We start from the raw sequence: 16,840 nt of genomic DNA, 5'->3' as shown, positions 1-16,840 counted from the left end.
TTACTAACAACTCCTTTCTCACTAACAACTCCTTACTTACTAACAACTCCTGTAATTTTTCATTGCTGGAGGGGTTTCCCCCCCCTACCTGAAAATCCTGGCTCCACCTCTGAGTGTGTGACAGTGTCAAGTTTGTATTTGCAGTAAAGTCTATTAACTCTATTGAGCACAGAGGTTATATCAAAACAAGTAGTTTATTTTAGTGTTTCTCTGGAACTCCTTTGTAAGAATGGAGTCAGGAAGTGATCACAGCACAGACGTGGCAGGCAGCTGAAGTCGGAACTGCTCATCCCAGCAATTAAGGAACATCTGTGCCTTGCTTCACACCTCTAAGTTGCGATTGAACATTAATTTATGCATTTGTGCATGACACAAATAGTATTATTTCAACACCCTTTGCTATGTCAGCTGAAGTTAGCTTCATAAACATTCATTTTGAAGCCAAACAGCTGAAATTGTGTGCTCTGAGTTTTGGGTTAACGTTCATTTTGAAGATACGAGGGCTTCCAGGCATGTTTATGACCATTTGCCCTCTCATTGTGTGCCATAACAGCCCGTGTGATGAATTTGGGACACTTTTTTTACTATATCATAAATATATGAATAACTATAGACGTGTAAGTCACGTGTGACTGTGTATATGCATTCCTCTGTGCCTCGATACTGACGTGTAGATGGTGTGGATATTCTTCTTTTTCTGTCTGCAGCTGTCGCTGCCTCTGCAGAAGTGGTGTCATTGAGCAAAGGCAGTCGGCGCAGCTCGGTGCAAAAAGGCATCAATGCGACCGGTGTGCATACAGCACGGATCGTCCTAAATATTTACACAGCACCAGAGAACTCACACAGGAGAGAAACCCTTCAAGGCAGTGTGTGTGGGAGGGCGTTTGCATGTTCAGCTACTCCTTGTAAACACCAGAGACACACACGGGAGAGAAACCCTTCAAGTGCAGTGTGTGTGGGAAGGCGTTGGCACATTCATCTGCTCTTGTAACACACCAGAGAACACACACGGGAGAGAAAACCCTTCAAGTGCAGTGTGGTGTGGGGAGGGCGTTGCATGTTCAGCTCATCTTGTAGCACCCAGAGAACACACAAGGGAGAGAAACCCTTCAAGTGCAGTGTGTGTGGGAAGGCGTTTGCACAGTCATCTACTCTGTAATACACCAGAGAACACACACGGGAGAGAAACCCGTCAGTGCAGTGTGTGTAGAAGGCGTTTACACTTTCATCAAATCTTCAAAGACACCAGAGATCACGCAAGCATCAGAAGATCCACAAGGAGTGGAGTCTGAAATCAGCTTGTGAAAGTCAAAGTGCCTCAATGAGCCCATCCCTCATCAAACAAGAACCGGAAGAAAATCCCAGCTTGGACACTTTCAAAGAAATCAAGGTGAAATATGAAGAGGTGAAGGTGAAATGTGAAGACGTGATGGTGAAGAGCGAAGAAGTGAAGGTAAAATGTGAAGATGAAGATTCAACTCCCAAATGGGACCTTCACATCGATGGAGGCAACGTGAAGCAGGAGGAGAATTGTGACTGTGAGGCAGAGCGAGGCAACTCCCAGCAGTTTGTGGAAGTGGAGGTGTGGGTGGACTTCCTCCGAGACAATACAAAGTCAAATGGAGACCCGGAGATGCGTAAGCCTTAGACCAGTGGTTCTTAACCTGGGTTCGATCGAACCCCAAGGGTTCGGTGAGTCCGTCTCAGGGGTTCGGCGGAGGTTAAGACACACACCTGACTCATGATTGTGCACCAGTAAAACATGTACCTATGTTTTGAATTTGAAAAAATAATTTAATTTTTCCAATTAAGAAGGGTTCTGTGAATGCGCATATGAAACTGGTGGGGTTCAGTACCTCCAACAAGGTTAAGAACCACTGCCTTAGAAGATGCCGCTCCAATAGATGCACCTTTGTCACAGGCCTCTAATGACAAGAATGTGAAGTTGGACACTCAGTTCCTAGGTTCAACCTGCAGGGTAAGAGCGGCCAGTCTTTGTGGACCTGTGTGTTGGGTAGACCTCTAACCAGAGCGAGAGCCATAGCTCCCAGCATTCACTGTATCAATTGCATTTATATTGTGCTTGCTTAATTGCCTCGGCAATTCGAGTTTTGTATCGTATTTCGTCTCAAACACTCGAAGAGCATCCCAAGTGGCAGCTGCCCCTGTGTGGCACAAGTGGGTGGCCCTGCACTGGCCTGCATGTGGGACAAGAGCTGTCAGTAGGGGCGATGGTTGATGTGGCATCTCAGTTGTGGAGTTGTAGGTAATGTTTAGAATTTGCAAAATTTGACCCAGACACCAGCATGCAATGGCCGACTCGTTTTGAATGGTGCTTAGTAATGTTGTACATACACTGTTAAGCAGACGGTGCGTATTTTTTTAAATAGCTTCTTGTTAATGCAATGTAACCTAATGCCAGTATATTTCAGTGCAGTCTTTCAATTTTGTTAATATGCTTGTCACTAATTTTGAATGAATACTTGTCTGATTGTGTGCGTACATGTACCATTTTGTCTATAAGGGTCAAACATTGAATAGTCATGTTAGGACCACAGTGTGTGTTTGGAAGTAACCTGTACAGATAACTCAGGTGAGACTCATTGTTCTTGTGATATAGGTCAAGGGTACTTTTGTGTTTTCAGGAAGCATCTCCTTCTGGAGCAACTCATTGTCTTTGAAATAAGGAGCACACTCGGATCATTCATCAGTTACAAGGCAAACCACTTAAAAGTTACACGTAGAGGAGATACATTCTCAACAACTTGAATTATAATTTGGTATTACGTGTTGACACATTTCGTCTAACTAGGACTAGAAATGCTCCTTACTGATTAACGTCTGGATGTTTGAAGCTATCGGTTGAAGCAAGCCCGGCTTGCTCTTGAGACGCTGGGCACCAATAAGGGTCCACAGGTGGCTTGCACTGAATCATTGACGCACATCCCAGAAGTGTGTTGCTAGTTATAGTTTGTGTAAAACATTCATTTGTTTCGTGGAGAGATCGATAAATGAAGATGTCGTGTCCTGCTGATCTGCTTCATAGCAAGGAGTAATTTTAAGAGCACATGTGAAATGCATTTTTGGTACAGATTTGTATTTGGTTACAAGGCAGAGCACATCTAGTAGATGCATTCTCCACAACAACACTCATGAGAATTTTGCTTGATGTCTTATATGTTGGGCGAACTAGGACAAGAAATGGTCCTTGCTGATTAACGTCTGGATGTTGACACCCATGGGGTTTGAAGCAAGCCTGATTGCCTGCGGTGCCCATCAACCATTTACGGCCTTGGGCCAGGAAAGTCCACGAAGAAAATTGCACACGAATGACGCATCCACGCCAACTCCCAATGCTCCGTTTTGAAGTTTTAAAATGAAACAACTTTGAATTGTATTATGTTTTGAATTGTGTTTCTAAATAAAAGCTTATATCATTTTACATCTGGAAGACTTCATGAAAACGACATTTCGTGTGAATTTTCTCTCGTCGTTAAGTAGATGGCCTTGCCGGGGATTCGGTTTTGATGCGGACTTTCACCTGGTTGGGATCGCGGGATTGAGATGAGGCGACACAGAGCTGGCCGTGCGAGAAGACCGCTGTCTGCAGATTCGATTCCAACGTGATCGAACGTCTGTCCTCTGCGCCTCCGTCGTTCATCGCAGGAGGCCCGTAGGGTTATAGCGCCCCCTGCATGAAAACGACGGAAAGTGCAGCATTCATCACAGATTAATTCTAGATTTGAAGCTTTCGTGACTGCAAGGATTCATATTCTTAGTTCTTTCTGTAAAGTCACGTAGGTAAAAAATGAAATCAAAAGTAAGAATTTTAAGAAAGAACTAAGAATACAGATAGATTAAGTTGTGCGCTTATATAAAGAGCATCGCCAGTGGGTTTTCAAAGTACCTTCGTGTTGCAGAAATCAATTTCGCGTGAGCCCACCGCATGACAACAATGCTCAGCTGTAGCTCACGTGGCTTCTGCCGCGACAATGTCTGGATGTTTCGCCTGAGGACGACCGCTCGTGTTGCGATCGAAACTTCGTCATTTATTTATTTAAAAAAAATTTCTACCTACGTGACTTTACCGAAAGAACCAAAGAGTATGAAAGACGTCTTGTCTGCTGATGTTGTTCATGTCCGTGTACATCGATATCCCACATTGCTTACACTACACACCACACACAATGAAATAAATAGAAACTAGAACGACTTCTGGGGATGGGGCAAAGATCGAGGAATCTCTTTCAATGGAGCGAGTTCAGCGAGTTCAATTCAACATCTCTGTCCGTCTGTGTCTCTGTTCGCCTCTGTGTGTCTCTCTGCCTGTGTTTTTTAGTCTCTGTGTATCTTTCTCAGTCTCTGTTCCTCTTGTCTGTGTCTGTCCACCTGGTCTTGTCTGTGTGTGTGTGTCTATCAGCGTCTATCCAACCGTTGTCAACGATTGTCAGTAGCAGCAGGCGCCCGTTCAACTCCCACGGTTACATGCCACTCAAACTTGCTCCCAACACACACAGGTCGCCCGTATAGCCTGGCACCGGGGGGTGAGTGGGGGGGGGTACAGACACCTAGCCTGGCACCGTGGTGGTGATGATTTAACAAGCAGAGAGAGACAGAGAGAGAGAGGGGGGTGAGTGGGGGTGGGTACAGACACCTAGCCTGGCACCGGGGAAGGGGGGGGTGAGTGGGGTAGGTACAGACACCTAGCCTGGCACCGGGGGGGTGATTGGGGGGGGGGTACAGACACCTAGCCTGGCACCGCTGGTGATGATTACCTCCCGTGGCTACCAGTCCCCTTCGCACTCACAACTGAATCCCCTGCTATTATTCGTAAGTGGGGTATGCGGGGGGGTGGTGTTCGTAAGTAGGGGTATGCGGGGGGGGTGGTGTTCGTAAGTGGGGGTATGCAGGGGGGGGTGGTGTTCGTAAGTGGGGGTATGCGGGGGGGGTGGTGTTCGTAAGTGGGGGTATGTCGGGGGGGGGGGGTGGTTGTTCGTAAGTGGGGGACCCGCCTAGCCCGTCAGTATCGCTACTCTGCCGCGCGGTGGCGCCGCTTCTCACCCAGCGGCCACCGCCAGCGCCACGACCTCATCCGGAAGCAACTCACGGGACGAGCAGCAGAGAGAGAGACACAGAGAGAGAGAGGGGGTGAGTGGGGGGGGTACAGACACCTAGCCTGGCACCGGGGGGTGAGTGGGGGGAGGTACAGGCACCTAGCCTGGCACCGTGGTGATGATTTAACAGAAGCAGGGGGAGAGACACACAGAGAGAGAGGGGGGTGAGTGGGGGATTGTGTTACAGACACCTAGCCTGGCACCGCTGTGTGATGATTACCTCCCGTGGCCACCAGTCCCTTCGCACTCACAACTGACTCCACCGTTATTATTCGTAAGTGGGGGTAAGCGGGGGGTGGTGTTCGTAGGTGGGGCTAAGAGGGGGGGTGGTGTTCGTAAGTGGGGGTATGCACAGCTCTCTCCTTCACCCACAGCTCTCTCCTTCATCCACAGCTCCCTCCTTCATCCACAACTCTATCCTTCATCCACAGCTCTCTCCTTCATCCACAGCTCTCTCCTTCACCCACAGCTCTCTCCTTCACCACAGCTCTCTCCTTCATCCACAGCTCCCTCCTTCATCCACAACTCTATCCTTCATCCACAGCTCTCTCCTTCATCCACAGCTCTCTCCTTCATCCACAACTCTCTCCTTCATCCACAGCTCCTCATTCACCCACAGCTCCCTCCTTCATCCAAAGCTCTCTCCTTCATCCACAGCTCCCTCCTTCATCCAAAGCTCTCTCCTTGATCCACAGCTCCCTCCTTCATCCACAGCTCCCTCCTTCACCCACAGCTCTCTCCTTCATCCACAGCTCTCTCCTTCACCCACAGCTCCCTCCTTCATCCAAAGCTCTCTCCTTCATCCACAGCTCCATCTTTCACCCACAGCTCTCTCCTTCACCCACAGCTCTCTCCTTCACCCACAGCTCCCTCCTTCATCCAAAGCTCTCTCCTTCATCCACAGCTCCCTCCTTCATCCACAGCTCCCTCCTTCATCCACAGCTCTCTCCTTCATCCACAGCTCCCTCCTTCATCCACAGCTCTCTCCTTCATCCACAGCTCTCTCCTTCACCCACAGCTCTCTCCTTCACCCACAGCTCCCTCCTTCATCCACAGCTCTCTCCTTCATCCACAGCTCCTCATTCACCCACAGCTCCCTCCTTCATCCACAGCTCCCTCCTTCATCCAAAGCTCTCTCCTTCATCCACAGCTCCCTCCTTCATCCACAGCTCTCTCCTTCATCCACAGCTCTCTCCTTCACCCACAGCTCTCTCCTTCACCCACAGCTCTCTCCTTCACCCACAGCTCCCTCCTTCATCCACAGCTCCCTCCTTCATCCACAGCTCCATCTTTCACCCACAGCTCTCTCCTTCATCCACAGCTTCCTCCTTCATCCACAGCTCTCTCCTTCATCCACAGCTCCCTCCTTCATCCACAGCTCCCTCTTTCACCCACAGCTCCCTCCTTCAGCCACAGCTCCATCTTTCACCCACAGCTCTCTCCTTCATCCACAGCTCTCTCCTTCATCCACAGCTCCCTCCTTCATCCACAGCTCCCTCCTTCATCCACAGCTCCATCTTTCACCCACAGCTCTCTCCTTCAACCACAGCTCCCTCCTTCATCCACAGCTCCCTCCTTCACCCACAGCTCCCTCCTTCATCCACAGCTCTCTCCTTCATCCACAGCTCCCTCCTTCATCCACAGCTCTCTCCTTCAACCACAGCTCTCTCCTTCAACCACAGCTCTCTCCTTCATCCACAGCTCTCTCCTTCATCCACAGCTCCCTCCTTCATCCACAGCTCCATCTTTCACCCACAGCTCCCTCCTTCATCCACAGCTCCCTCCTTCATCCACAGCTCCATCTTTCACCCACAGCTCCCTCCTTCATCCACAGCTCCCTCCTTCATCCACAGCTCTCTCCTTCATCCACAGCTCTCTCCTTCATCCACAGCTCTCTAATAAAATTTCAATCAACCGAAAAACCTTATAAAAAATTTTATTCTACAATCACGATAACGGGTCCATAACAGAGGGTTTGTGTGTTGGGTTAGATCGAGTGAAAATATAAATGTTGTGTTGTTAAACCGCCACCACCCGACACAGCCAGCTAGAGTCTGGTTGTCACGAACAAAACGTGTCAATTCGTCACTAGTACAGCAACTGGGGAGACGCCACGGCAAATGTTGTGGCTTGTAGTGTACTAGTGTATAGTGTAGTGTATAGTGGTAGTATACTAGTGTAATGCGGTTTGTAAACGGCCCTTTTGAGGTGCCGTCAGGGGGGAGGAGTTAGGTCACGTGGGGGAGAGGGATTGAGTTATAGAAGGAGGGGGAACCGTAAGAGCAAGGGGAGTGACTGGGAGCCAGGAACAGAGGAAGGCCACGTAGGGCGAAGCGGGGTGTGGCGAGATCGCCACGAACACGGGGGAAGCGAGGATCGCACCGTTGGCCAGCGGTGACCGACCCGAAGCAGCAAGGAGGCTGCAGTCAGCAGCGGGGCTGCACAGAGAGGGTGGGCAGCGGGTCTGCATACAGTGACAGCCAGAGGGTCTGCACATAGGGGTAGCAGCAGGAGTCTGCATAGGGGTAGCAGCGAGTCTGCAGGGAGGAGGTTACAATAGATGAAGCAGAGAGTCAGAGGGGAGAGGAAGCTATAATAGCAGTGAATAGCCGGGGCTACAAATACAGGAGTTATAACAGAGTGCCGTGTGGGTAAAGACGTGAACCTGAATAAAGACACGAAGACAGAAGAAGTGTTCGAGTCCTTTTATTACACTGGAGTCAGAAGTGAAACGGCATGGCGAAACAACTGAGGAAGAAGAATATCCCATCTCCGGCGTCGGCTTCATCATCGGACGACGACGATCTTCCTCCTGAGGTCGGCTTCACTTCGGCGGAGGGAGAGATCCGTGAGGGCCCGGGTGTGGAGGAGGTTGCCGCTGCGCCCGACCCATCTGCGTTGAAGGACGAAGATTTAAGATGGACCCGGATGGCGGAGCAACTGGCGACCCTAAAAACCGTCATCACGGAGTTGTGTGACCTTGTCACGCCAAGGGCGGCGTTGGAAGGTGATGGTGGTGATCGGCAGGAGCCCGGGTCGTCTTCGATGGCGCCGCCATCGACCACGCGGCGTGAAGACGCCATCTTGGGCGTGGCGCACCACGGAAGGCGGGAAGCCGCCATTTTGGGGCCGCCACGAGGATCGTCCGCCATCTTGGAGACACCGCGTTGCGACGCCTTGCTGAACTTGCCGCCGGAAGAGTCGGTGACGGACGGAAGCAGGCCAAGGAGCCGCAGTCGTCACCTTACAACTGTTAAGGAGTTCTCCATCGGGGGCGATTGGAGTGCGTTCGCTTGTCGATTTTTGGCGGCGGTACGAACGGCAAGGTGGACGGACGCCGAGGCGCTGGAGGTGCTTCCGACTCTCCTTGACGATGAGTCTGTTCGTTTTTTTCGCTCTATAAAAGCTGCGAAGAAGAAAACATTGCGTGGAGTGTTTGACGAAATGGCGGACGCGTACGAGCCACCGGATGACGCCCATCGCCGCTTCGTGCAGCGGCAACGCGCACCGGCGGAGTCGCCTGTAGCGTACAGGGGCGCCGTGCTGGAACTCGCGATGGCCGCTTACCCGGAGACGGAGCCTGACCTGCTGGAACCTCTCATCTTGGGGAAGATGTTAGAGTTATCCCGGGATCTGGGCATTCCTATGCCGGCGTGCGGTCACGAGAAACTTACGTCCCGGACCGCGGCCAAGTGTTTGGACGCCCAGTTTCAATCTCCGCCGCTGGAAACAAGTCACGGCGTGGACGGGCGGTCCTGTCGTCGATGGGGGGGGCCGTAGGGTGGGACCCTACAAAGGCCGTGTACGTGCCGGATGCGACCGGCCCAAAGGAGCTGTCGGCCGCCTCCACTCCGTGGCCGGCTCGAAGCGGGCCGGGGCCGCGGGCTCCGCCGCCGGCGCGGCCACGTCGGGACGGGGGGCCTGCTGCGCGCCGACCCGACGTCGACTGTTTCCGCTGCGGCCGTCGGGGCCACTATGCCAGGGACTGCTGGGCCCGGGTTCCGGGGCCGCCCCAGCAGGAGGCCTCAATCGCGGACGTCCCAAAGAAAGACCCTCCGGCACAGGCAAGTCGGTGCGCACCAGACACCCGGCAAGGCCTGACACCTCACTCATCGCCGTTGTTGTGCGACGCGGATGTTCTAAAATATGGGAGGCCAGTATCTGCGCCTTGTCGCTCGATAACGCAGTGGCGTAAGTTGGCTCGGCGGGTTGTCGCGGCCGCTACAGGTTCGTCCACTGTACCGGGGTCGATCCAAGGGGTGGACGTGCGTATTTTGGTGGATTCCGGGGCGTCCGCGACCATTATTTCGGATGTCATATTCCATCTTTTGAACATCCCACCGGGGGCCGTGAGGCCGGCTTACGCTTCCTGCATCGCTGCGAACGGGGGTAGTATGGGCATCGTGGGACAGGTGGACGCTAATATTTCTATCGGGGGGGTCTCGGCCTCGGGCGTTGTGTTAATTTCGAGGTCCCTGGCGGTTCCTTGCTTGTTGGGCACGGATTTTTTGGCTAAGATGCCCATTCTAATTAAAATCAATGAAAATTGCATTGAACTACCAGGGGGCCGCAAATTGGCGTTTTTACAGTCCACCTGGGGGCGACCGGCTCCGGTTGCCCAGGTGCAGGCGTTATCGGAAGTTTCAGTTGATATTCCACCTGGCTCGCAGATGCTCATTCCCCTACGATACCGGAAGCCGGTTCCGGGTCGGCAGGGTGCTTGTGGAATTTTGCTGTCGCCGTCCGCCGCTGTTACGGGCGGATTGGCACTGGTGGGGGCGCAAACCATTGTCCGTCCGGATCAGCGCCCGTTTTTGCAGGTGTTAAATGCGAGTTCTGAAAGCGTGTGTGTGCCGGCTGGTACCGTTGTGGACACACGCCACTACGGCGTTTACGGCTCAGAGTGACATTCCGGACGGGGGGCTGGTGGGTGGTGTTTCACACGACGGAGGGGTGGACGATCGTTGGATCGCCGAACTATGTGCGGAAAATTCGGCCCTTTCCGCTGAGCAGCGTTGTGCGATTCATAAATTATTAGCGAGCTATTCCGATGTGTTTAGCTCGGACGATTTGGACTTGGGACGCACCTCGCTGCTCTCTCATCACATCGAAACGGGGGACGCGGCCCCTATCCGCTTGAACTCGCGTCGGATGAGTCCGGCTGAGCGTGAGCACATTCGAGGGGCAGTGGAAGACATGTTGAAAGCGGATATTATATCTCCGTCTAATAGCCCGTGGGGCGCGCCTGTCGTGTTGGTTAAAAAGAAAGATGGTAAATTACGATTTTGTGTGGATTTTCGGAAGTTAAATAAAGTGTCGGTGGCAGATGCGTATCCCCTGCCGCGTATGGACGATTCTCTCGACGCCTTGTCAGGGGCTAAGTTTTTTTCAACGCTAGATCTCTCTTCGGGCTTCTGGCAGCTTCCCCTTGACGAGCCCTCGCGGGAAAAGACAGCGTTCCGTACGCCGCAGGGGTTGTTCCAATTTAACTGTCTGCCGATGGGGTTGAATGCAGCCCCTGCCACCTTTCAGAGATTGATGGAGTTGGTATTGACGGGGTTGCAGTGGGAGACATGTCTCATTTATTTAGATGATATTATTGTCTTCAGCCGCACATTTGATGAGCATTTATTGCGGTTGGAGGCCGTTTTTGCCAGAATGCGTTCTGCTAATTTGAAATTCAAGCCTAAGAAATGTCATCTACTGCAACGCTCCGTTCGATACTTGGGACACATTGTTAGTGCGGACGGGGTGGCCACGGATCCAGAGAAAACTGCGTGTGTCCAGGATTGGGCAACCCCCGCCACGGTGGGTGATGTGCGTCGGTTTTTTGGGGTTCGCCTCATATTACCGGAGGTTTGTTCCGAATTTCGCTACTATCGCCAGGCCTTTGCATCTCCTTACTGGGAAGGGGCACAAATTTGTGTGGGGACCGCCGGAGGAGGCGGCGTTTCGGAGCCTGCGCGATCTACTGGCTACTGCGCCGACGTTGGATTATCCGGATTTTGAACATCCCTTCATTCTGGATACTGATGCGAGTGACACCGGGATTGGGGCGGTGTTGTCCCAGTCAAAAGGTGGTGTTGAGCGTGTGGTGGCGTATGGGAGTCGGGTTTTGTCTCCCGCGGAAACCCGTTACTGCGTCACTCGCAGGGAACTTTTGGCTATTGTGTTTTTTCTCCGCCAATTTCGACCGTATCTGTACGGTCGGTCGTTTATTGTCCGAACGGACCATGCGGCCTTGCAGTACGCTCTTAAGATGGACCAGCCATCCGGACAATTGGCGAGATGGCTGGACACGTTGCAAGAATTCTCCTTCCAAATTCACCATCGGAAGGGTGTGCGTCACGCTAACGCGGACGCACTGTCCAGGTTGCCGCAACAATCCCCTTGTGCGTGTGCGTCGGGAACGCATAGGTGTGGACCGACTCAGCCCCCCCCTCAGCCTGTCGCGCTGGCAGTGGATGTTCTCGAAACTCCGCTTACACCGGGACCGGTTGATGGGGGACCGGCTGACGGGATTTTGCGTCTTCCACGGTCTGTGTGGATTCGGGAGCAAATGATGGACGATTCTTTGGTGTCGTTACGGAAACGAACGGAGAGGGCGGGTAAGGAAGTCGGTGCGGGTGGTAATTCGGAAACTGCTCTCCGAGATGGGTTACTGATGTGGAGGGAAGGGATACAGGAACACTGGCGTCTCGTTGTGCCTGCGTCATTGCGCTATGAGTTGATTAGATCTTTGCACTGTGACACACTTTTACACCTGGGGGTGCAGAAAACCCTATTGACGCTGCAACGAGACTATTATTGGCACGGCATGACGACGGATGTCGTCGGTCACGTTCGCGCGTGTCCCGATTGTGCCCGCCGTAAGCCGCCTAAACATCCATATGTTCCGCCGATACAATCGATTAAAGTATCTCGGGTTAATGAGTTGGTGGCGTTAGATATTTTGGGACCCTTTCCGCCGTCAGCTAAAGGGAATAAGTATTTACTGGTGGGGGTGGAGTACCTCTCTCGCTGGCCGATGGCCTGGCCCTTGCCTGACCAGTCAGCGGCGTCTATCACGGACGCCTTTCTATTTGGGTATGTAATGGACAAAGGGGCTCCGGAGAGGCTCCTTACGGATCAGGGACGTAACTTTTCGTCTAAATTGTTGGGGGAGGTGTGTGCGGCTCTTGGAACTAAAAAGATACGGACGTCCCCCTACCACCCGCAAACGGATGGTATGGTGGAACGGTTGAATCGGACTCTGTCCGCCATGCTGTGCCATACAGTCGGGGAAAACCAATCTGATTGGGATTTGCATATCCCTGGGGTGCTTTCGGCGTATCGCATGACGCCGCACGCGGCTACTGGATACTCGCCGTTTTTCCTTATGTACGGCCGTGAGAACGTGCCGCCGATTCATGACCAGTTGGGAACCGGGGCGAGGGGGCCTGTTAAGCCTCTTCCTGAGTATATTAAGGACAACGTTCGGCGTGTCGCTGAGGCGAGGGAAAATGCCCGCATGGCTACTGCCAAGGCTCAGGCCAGGAATGAGCGGTGTGCCCGACGTTCAAAGGGGGAGTGTCCCTGGAAAAAGGGGGACCTGGCCTGGCTTCATTGCCCACAGGTGCGGCCAGGTACATCTCCTAAATTACATCGACCTTGGCAGGGTCCGGTCCGCCTCATTGAGGTTCCCAACCCACAGTCGGCGCGTGTTCAGGTTGGTGCACGGCGTTGGTTCGTGCACACGTCCCGGTTGAAGCCATACATTGCCCCACGGCCGGATGCGTCATCTCCCGAAGTTGCCTTGCCGGGGTCTGTTGCTGCCGACTCGCCCTTGCCTGTGTCTGCTGACCTTGCGAGAGCGCCTGTAGTACCCTTCACAGACAAGCCGGCCGTGACAGCGCAGGGAGGAGGACCTTCCGCTTGTGGGACACCGACCGGAGCCGCAGACCCCACGGGACCTGCAGCTCTTCCTATCCCTCCGCGGACGCGAGTACGGGATGTCTCTGGACGCGAGCGGGACAGTGGCGGGCCTCCAATGGCGACGGAAGAACTTGCGCCCGTCGCCCCTAAAACCCTTCCACGTTCCCGCTCGGCGGGTGGGCTGCCGACCGTCCGGGACGGCCCGGCTACCCGTACTCGCTCGAAATCCCTCACGTTTCGTTAGATTGTGTTGTGTTGTGTTATTGTTATAATGTTCTTCAATGCTTCGTGTCTTTTTGCGTGTTGGCCCTTTACACCCGCATTGCTTTTCAGGTTGCAATTCAGCCGAGGTCGGCTGGATTTTCTTTAGGGGGGAGGGTGATGTAATGCGGTTGTAAACGGCCCTTTGAGGTGCCGTCAGGGGGGGAGGAGTTAGGTCACGTGGGGGGAGAGGGATTGAGTATAGAAGGAGGGGGAACCGGAAGAGCAAGGGGAGTGACGGGGAGCCAGGAACAGAGGAAGGCCACGTAGGGCGAAGCGGGGTGTGGCGAGATCGCCACGAACACGGGGGAAGCGAGGATCGGCACCGTTGGCCAGCGGTGACCGACCCGAAGCAGCAAGGAGGCTGCAGTCAGCAGCGGGGCTGCACAGAGAGGGTGGGCAGCGGGTCTGCATACAGTGACAGCCAGAGGGTCTGCACATAGGGGTAGCAGCAGGAGTCTGCATAGGGGTAGCAGCGAGTCTGCAGGGAGGAGGTTACAATAGATGAAGCAGAGAGTCAGAGGGGAGAGGAAGCTATAATAGCAGTGAATAGCCGGGGGCTACAAATACAGGAGTTATAACAGAGTGCCGTGTGGGTAAAGACGTGAACCTGAATAAAGACACGAAGACAGAAAGAAGTGTTCGAGTCCTTTTATTACACTAGTACAGCACTAGTGTGTAGTGTATAATGTATACTAGTACAGCACTACATCTCCAACACAGGCGGTGTAGTGCTGTACTAGTATACTACACTATACACTAGTGTTGTACTAGTATACTACACTATACACTACACACTAGTGCTGTACTAGTATACAACATTATACACTACACTATACACTACACTATACACTACACTAGGCTGTGTGCTGTGATCGTGACGAACCGGCCCCGTGCTATTCACACGACACTCACGTTCACTAGGTGGCTGTGTCGGGTGGTGGCGGGTTTAACGACACATTCATATACTTACACGATCTAAGACCCCACACCCCCCCCCCCCCCCAAAAAAAACACAACCTCAATTACGGATGACATTGGTAGCGAAAGCGTCTGTGTTAAAATGACAATAGGTACATTCATACTCACACATTACACATCATTGAAGAGACACACACAACGCACCACACAACACACAACACACCACGCACCACACAACACACCACGCACCACACAACACACCACGCACCACACACAACGCACCACACAACACACCACGCACCACACACAACGCACCACACCACGCACCACACACAACGCACCACACACACCACACACAACGCACCACACACACACAAACAACGCACCACACACACACAAACAACGCACCACACACACACAAACAACGCACCACACACACACAAACAACACACCACACACACACAAACAACACACCACACACACACACAAACAACACACCACACACACACAAGGCACCACAGACACACACACACACAACGGACCACACACACACACAACGCACCACACACACACACAACGCACCACACACACACACAACGCACCACACACATGACACAGCACACTGGACACACACACACACACCACACACACCACACACACAGCACACTGGACACACACACACCACACACACACACACTGGACACACACACACCACACACACACACACTGGACACACACCACACACACACACCACACACACACAACACACACACTACACACCCGGACAATCTTGCCTGCTGCTAATTCGTCACGTGTGGCTGAACCGTGGAACTCTAAATCCATCCGAACCGACTCAGTGCATCCATCATCATCACGCAACCATCGAGTCGACGGACATACAAACACACACACAGAGACAGACACACACACACAGAGACACACACAGACAGAGAGACAGACAAAGACAGAGCGAGAAAAACAACAAGAGAGACAGCGAGAAAGACGGACACGGCGTGACACACTCTGGCAGCTAAACATTTTTCCCCTCCGACAAAAGCTCACGGACAACGGCCTTGCCACACACACACACAGTGCGACGTTTACCACCACCACCACCGCCACCACCGCACGCTTGCAGAGCCAACTCAACTAAGCAGCAGCAGCAGCAAGCATTTGCCCCGACAGCCTGTTCAGGCTATACGGGGGATTTTTGTCTTTTGCGTGCACCTAGCCTGGCACAGTGGGAGGCACAGCTGGTGCATCGGGCAGTCGTCTCGGTCAGTCGACCCGTGGCACCAGCTGGGTCTGCCCCGTGACCTCCTGCACCTAGCCTGGCACAGGTGGTGCATCGGCCAGTCATCTCAGTCGACACGTGGCACCAGCTGGGTCTGCCACGTGACCTCCTGCCGGCGGGGGGCGTTTGACACTTCACGTGGTGGCCTCAACGTGCACCTAGCCTGGCACAAGCGCTGTCACTGCCACTTAGTGGTGAACGGCGGATGTTGTTGTTGACGTAGTTGTTGGTGTGTACGTAGTTGTTGTGTACGTAGTTGTTGTTGTGTACGTAGTTGTTGTTGTGTACGTAGTTGTTGTTGTTGTTGTGTACGTAGTTGTTGGTGTGTGTACGTAGTTGTTGGTGTGTACGTAGTTGTTGTTGTGTACGTAGTTGTTGGTGTGTACGTAGTTGTTGTTGTGTACGTAGTTGTTGTTGTGTACGTAGTTGTTGTTGTTGTTGTTGACGTAGTTGTTGGTGTGTACATAGTTGTTGTTGTGTACGTAGTTGTTGTTGTTGTTGTGTACGTAGTTGTTGTTGTGTATGTAGTTGTTGGTGTGTACGTAGTTGTTGTTGTGTACGTAGTTGTTGGTGTGTACGTAGTTGTTGTTGGTGTGTACGTAGTTGTTGTTGGTGTGTACGTAGTTGTTGTTGGTGTGTCTACGTAGTTGTTGGTGTGTACGTAGTTGTTGTTGTTGTTGTTGTGTAGGTAGTTGTTGTTGTGTAGGTAGTTGTTGGTGTGTACGTAGGTAGTTGTTGTTGTGTAGGTAGTTGTTGGTGTGTGTACGCGTGGAACGGCTTTCGCACCGCCGTAACGCAGCAAGCCAAACTGCGCTCGTCGGAGGAAGGACAACAACACACCAACACACAACAACACACACAACAACACACAACAACAACAAGGTGTGAGACGCCGCCGTCGCCGCGACTACGTTACATGGGCGGCACGGGCGAGCAGGCGGCCATGAGCCCCGAGTGACCCAGCTCCAGAAGCACCACCACCACCACCATCATCATCACCACCACCACCATCGCTGGTACCACCACCCCTGCTGGTGCGACCGCTGGTGCTGCCTCCGCTGGCGCGTGGCTCTTGAACGGGGGGGCTGGCGTTGGTGAGCAGAGATGAAGGCAGAGAGGGGTCCGACAGCGCAGACAGCAGCCCAGTGCCACCCATCTCCTTGAGCACCTGTGGGAGAGCGTGGGGAGGTGGCGAGGGTGGTGGGGGTGGTGGTGATGAGGGTGGTGAGGGTGGTGGTGGTGGGTGGTGGTGATGGTGGTGGGTGAGGGTGGTGGGGAGAGTGGTGAGGGTGGTGAGCTTGGTGGTGAGGGTGGTGGTGAGGGTGGGCGACGGTGG

General features: G+C 53.0%; 1 protein-coding gene across 2 annotated transcripts in view; it reads right to left on the bottom strand.

Annotated features, from left to right (window-relative positions):
- Window positions 1-15,793: 15,793 nt before the first annotated feature.
- Window positions 15,794-16,840, bottom strand: part of LOC133339194 (chromosome-associated kinesin KIF4-like) — a 19,968-nt gene continuing 18,921 nt past the window's right edge. For both annotated transcript variants that reach the window (XM_061547349.1, XM_061547348.1), the window contains exon 9: window positions 15,794-16,672. In XM_061547349.1, the coding sequence (XP_061403333.1) occupies window positions 16,412-16,672 (261 nt within the window). In that variant the 3' untranslated portion in view covers window positions 15,794-16,411. The remainder of the gene's footprint in view (window positions 16,673-16,840) is intronic.

Source organism: Lethenteron reissneri, unplaced genomic scaffold (genome assembly GCF_015708825.2).
Source record: "Lethenteron reissneri isolate LAM-NWPU_2019-01 unplaced genomic scaffold, ASM1570882v1 scaffold_1643, whole genome shotgun sequence".
Lineage (NCBI taxonomy): Eukaryota > Metazoa > Chordata > Hyperoartia > Petromyzontiformes > Petromyzontidae > Lethenteron > Lethenteron reissneri.
The sequence above is the reverse complement of the archived record's forward strand: the minus strand, read 5'-3'. Positions and strand labels throughout refer to the sequence as shown.